Source organism: Trachemys scripta, chromosome 12 (assembly GCF_013100865.1).
Source record: "Trachemys scripta elegans isolate TJP31775 chromosome 12, CAS_Tse_1.0, whole genome shotgun sequence".
Taxonomy (NCBI): domain Eukaryota; kingdom Metazoa; phylum Chordata; order Testudines; family Emydidae; genus Trachemys; species Trachemys scripta.
Window position 1 is genome coordinate 32,361,260 of NC_048309.1, and position 3,496 is coordinate 32,364,755.

Consider the following 3,496-nt stretch of genomic DNA (forward strand, 5'->3'; position numbering starts at 1 on the left):
GGGGGGGGCGCGAGGAGCAGGGGGGCGAGCCCCCGGCGCGCTGACCTGTAGAAGTTCTCCGAGCCGCCGATGGCCACCAGGCAGTAGCAGTTGGTGAGCTTGGCGAAACAGCCGATCTCGTGGTTGTTCTCGAAGCTGGCGCGAACCGCCATGGCAGGAGCGCGACACACGCGTGACCTCCCCTCGCCCCGTCACCGACAGCCCCCGCCCCGCCGGCCGCAACTTCCGGGACAGGCCGCCGGAAGCGCGCGGGTAGAGCGGCGCCGTCCCGCGTCTCTATGGCCCTGAGGCCGCGCAGCGCGGCCGGGGGCGGGACTTGGGAGGCTGCGGCGCGGCGCCGCCCCGCGCTGGGGCGGGGGAAGGACCCGGCTGCTTTGCTGCAGGCGAGGCCGGGGAGCTCGGAGGACAAAAGGGAGGATTGAGAGTGATGCTTTTGGGGATTACCTGGGGTGTGTAGGATGAATCCCAACCACTTACAGCGTGAGGAAGTCTTGGCTGTGCAAAGGTCACCACTGAGAGCCTGGAGGGCCATAAGTGGCCTGTAAGCTGCTGGGGCATGGGCTGCCTTCCAGGGAGTGGAGCAGGACTTTGCCTGGTGGTGGTGGCAGTTGGGGTAATGACAAACGTAGAGCCAGGAATCTGGCACTGGTCCAAGGGTGCAGCTAGAGTCAGGGTCGAGGAGCCGAGCTGAAGATCAGAACCAGAGTCAGAACCTGAGCCTAAACCCCAGGGTAAGCTGGAGTCCTAGCCAGAGATCAGAGCCGGGAGTCAGAAGCCTAAACTGAAGGGCAAACAGGAACCAGAATGGAGCAGGAAGGCTGAAGTAGGAGCAGGGATGGGAACAAGCCAGGAGCAGGGCTTGGTGTGAGGACTGGAAGCAATAGCTGGAGCAGGATTAAGTGAAAGCAGGGTAAGCGCAGCTATGGCCATGGTACACATTGAGCAGCTCTATGCTGCTGCAAGGCTCAAGTCGCAAACTGCTGGCTTCCCCTACCCAATCAGGAAGCACAAGCATTTGGAGGGGGCTCATTGGGTCCAGATGAGCTTGCTGGGTTGCTTCGTGACAGTCTCTGTGCCACAGGCTGGACATCCCTGCTTTGGAATAACAAAGTGTGCAGCACGCTGCTGGACCTCTGCTAATACACCAGTATGAAACAGTGTGTGTGCCATAACCAACAGGTCTTCTTTCTTGCATAGCATTGCAACACGGAGAGGTTCCCTCTTAAGAGCTGGATGCATTTGTGACATTACCCAGAGTACAATCTGGACAGTTCCCTCCACTTCCCTACGTGGGGTGCCTTTTACACTGCTTCTCTATGAGAGCAACCACACCTGGCCTGCTCACACACAGCCTCTAGCATGCAAAATCACTCCCAACTGAATTATATGAGTGCTTCTAGCCAGCCATTCCTGAATTATATTGCAGTGACACCAGCAAATTCTCAGTCCCAGATTTGTCCCCAGAAATGTGCATCTTGTACTGCCCAGCACCCTGCTGGATAAAAACTTACAAAGTCTGTCGTTTCATTAATAGGAAATGATATACACTAACCTTGTTATCTCAAGTGGAGGTTCCCAAATACTTCAATCCAAACACACTGGTTTAGATAAAACAATAAAACGAGTTTATTAACTACAGAAAGATAGATTTTAAGTGATTACAAGTAATGAGGCATGAAAGTCGGAAGTGGTTATAAAGAAATAAAAGGTAAAACACAAACTAATACCTAACTTAACAAGCGAAGAGAATTAAAAACAATACAGGCTTTTTTCTTACCACTTGCTTGCAGCAGTCTGGCTGGATTACTTCAGTCACGAGCCCTCCCCCAGTTCAGTGATGCTTCCTTTGTCTTTCAAATACTTTTGATGCCATAAGGAGAGATGAGGGGAGTGTGGTGATTTGGGGCTTTGTTCCTCATTTTTATATCTTTTCTTCCTCTTTCAGAATCATGTCCAGCTGGGGTACGGGCAACAGCCAGTCTGTTCACATGGGAACCCCCAGTTGTTATATTGCCAAGATGTAAATTTCTAGCTCACACCCTTCTTCCTGCCAAAGAATGGCCATTTCACCAGATGATAGTCCATTTGATTTTGTTGACACCTGGCCAAGGTATCAGTTTGCCTTTTGTCTCTGAGGAATGGGTCTGTGCCTGCTTTTCTAAATTTGGAGCACGTCTCAGCAATGTCATACAGTGACATCTTATAACTTTACATACAATGTTGTACAGACATTTTACCAGGGTAATAATGATCAGCAGATTATGAGTTTTCAAATGATACCTCACAAGACTTACTTTGTACAAAATGTATCATAGTTTTATAAAAAGGGTTAACATAACAGTACAGACTGTCACACATGTAAAGGCAGGAAGCAAGCTAGCAGAACAGAGACAACCTGTCTGCTCTGGTATTCTATTCTCTATAGGTTTTTATGCCATTCTTATCTCTGTAGTATCTCCACACCTTCCAGTTGTATCATTGCAGGGCCCTCGAGTACTGGTGCACCTTGGTCCCCCCATCCTCTGCCTTTGGCACATAGTCTAGTTTTCTGTGTTTCTAATTTTCTTTGGTCTCATTTTGGTTGTTAGGTTTAGTGTGCAGGTACTGGATGGCGATGGAGGCCTGTGGTATAGGAAGTCAAGTGGTCCCTTCTGGCCTTAAATTCTATGATTCTAGGACAGTGGTTTTCAAACTTTTTTTCTGGCATCCCCATTGAAGAAAATTGTTGATGCCCACGATCCAACGGAGCTGGGGATGAGGGTTTGGGGTGTGGGAGGGGCTCAGGGCTGGGGCAGAGGGTTGGGGTGCAGGAGGGTCAGGGCTCTGGGCTGGGGCCAGGGATGAGGGGTTTGGGGTGCTGGAGGGGGCTCTGGAATTGGGGGGGCTCAGGGCAGGGGATTGGGGTGCAGGCTTATCTCGGGCAGTGCAGCAGGGGTGCTAAGGCAGGCAGTGCGCCCAGGAAGCGGCCAGCAGCAGGTCTGGCTTCTAGGTAGAGGCACACAAGTAGCTTTGCGTGACTCTTGCCTGCAGGCACTGCCCGCCCCCAGCTCCCATTGGCCAGTTCCTGGCCAATAGGAGTGTGGAGCCAGTGCTCAGGGCGGGGGCAGCGCATGGAGCCCTGTGGGCCCCCTGCCTAGGAGCCGAATCTGCTGCTGGCCATTTCCGGGGTGCAGCGTGGTGTCAGAACAGGTAGGAACTAGCCTGCCTTAGCCGGGCAGCACTACCAACGGGACTTTTAACTGCCCACTTGGTGGTGCTGACCAGAACCGCCGTGACCCAGTACTGGGTCACGATCCGCACGTTTGGAAACCACTGATCTAGGACATCTGTCATGTCTTGTTTGTTCTCTCATCCTCTCCCCAGATGGAGAAGCAGGTGCAGTGGAGACTTGTTTTGGTGGGGGGAGGGGTTATTTTCTTTTAGTATTTTTATATATATATATATATATATATATATATATATATGTGTGTGTGTGTGTGTGTTTATAGTAGAGAAG

General features: G+C 51.7%; 1 protein-coding gene across 1 annotated transcript in view; it reads right to left on the reverse strand.

Moving 5' to 3' along the window:
- The window catches only part of EIF6 (eukaryotic translation initiation factor 6), a 17,289-nt gene extending 17,063 nt beyond the window's left edge, over positions 1–226 (reverse strand). The window contains exon 1 of the mRNA XM_034787767.1: positions 46–226. Within this exon, the coding sequence (XP_034643658.1) occupies positions 46–152 (107 nt within the window). The 5' untranslated portion in view covers positions 153–226. The remainder of the gene's footprint in view (positions 1–45) is intronic.
- Positions 227–3,496: the final 3,270 nt, after the last annotated feature.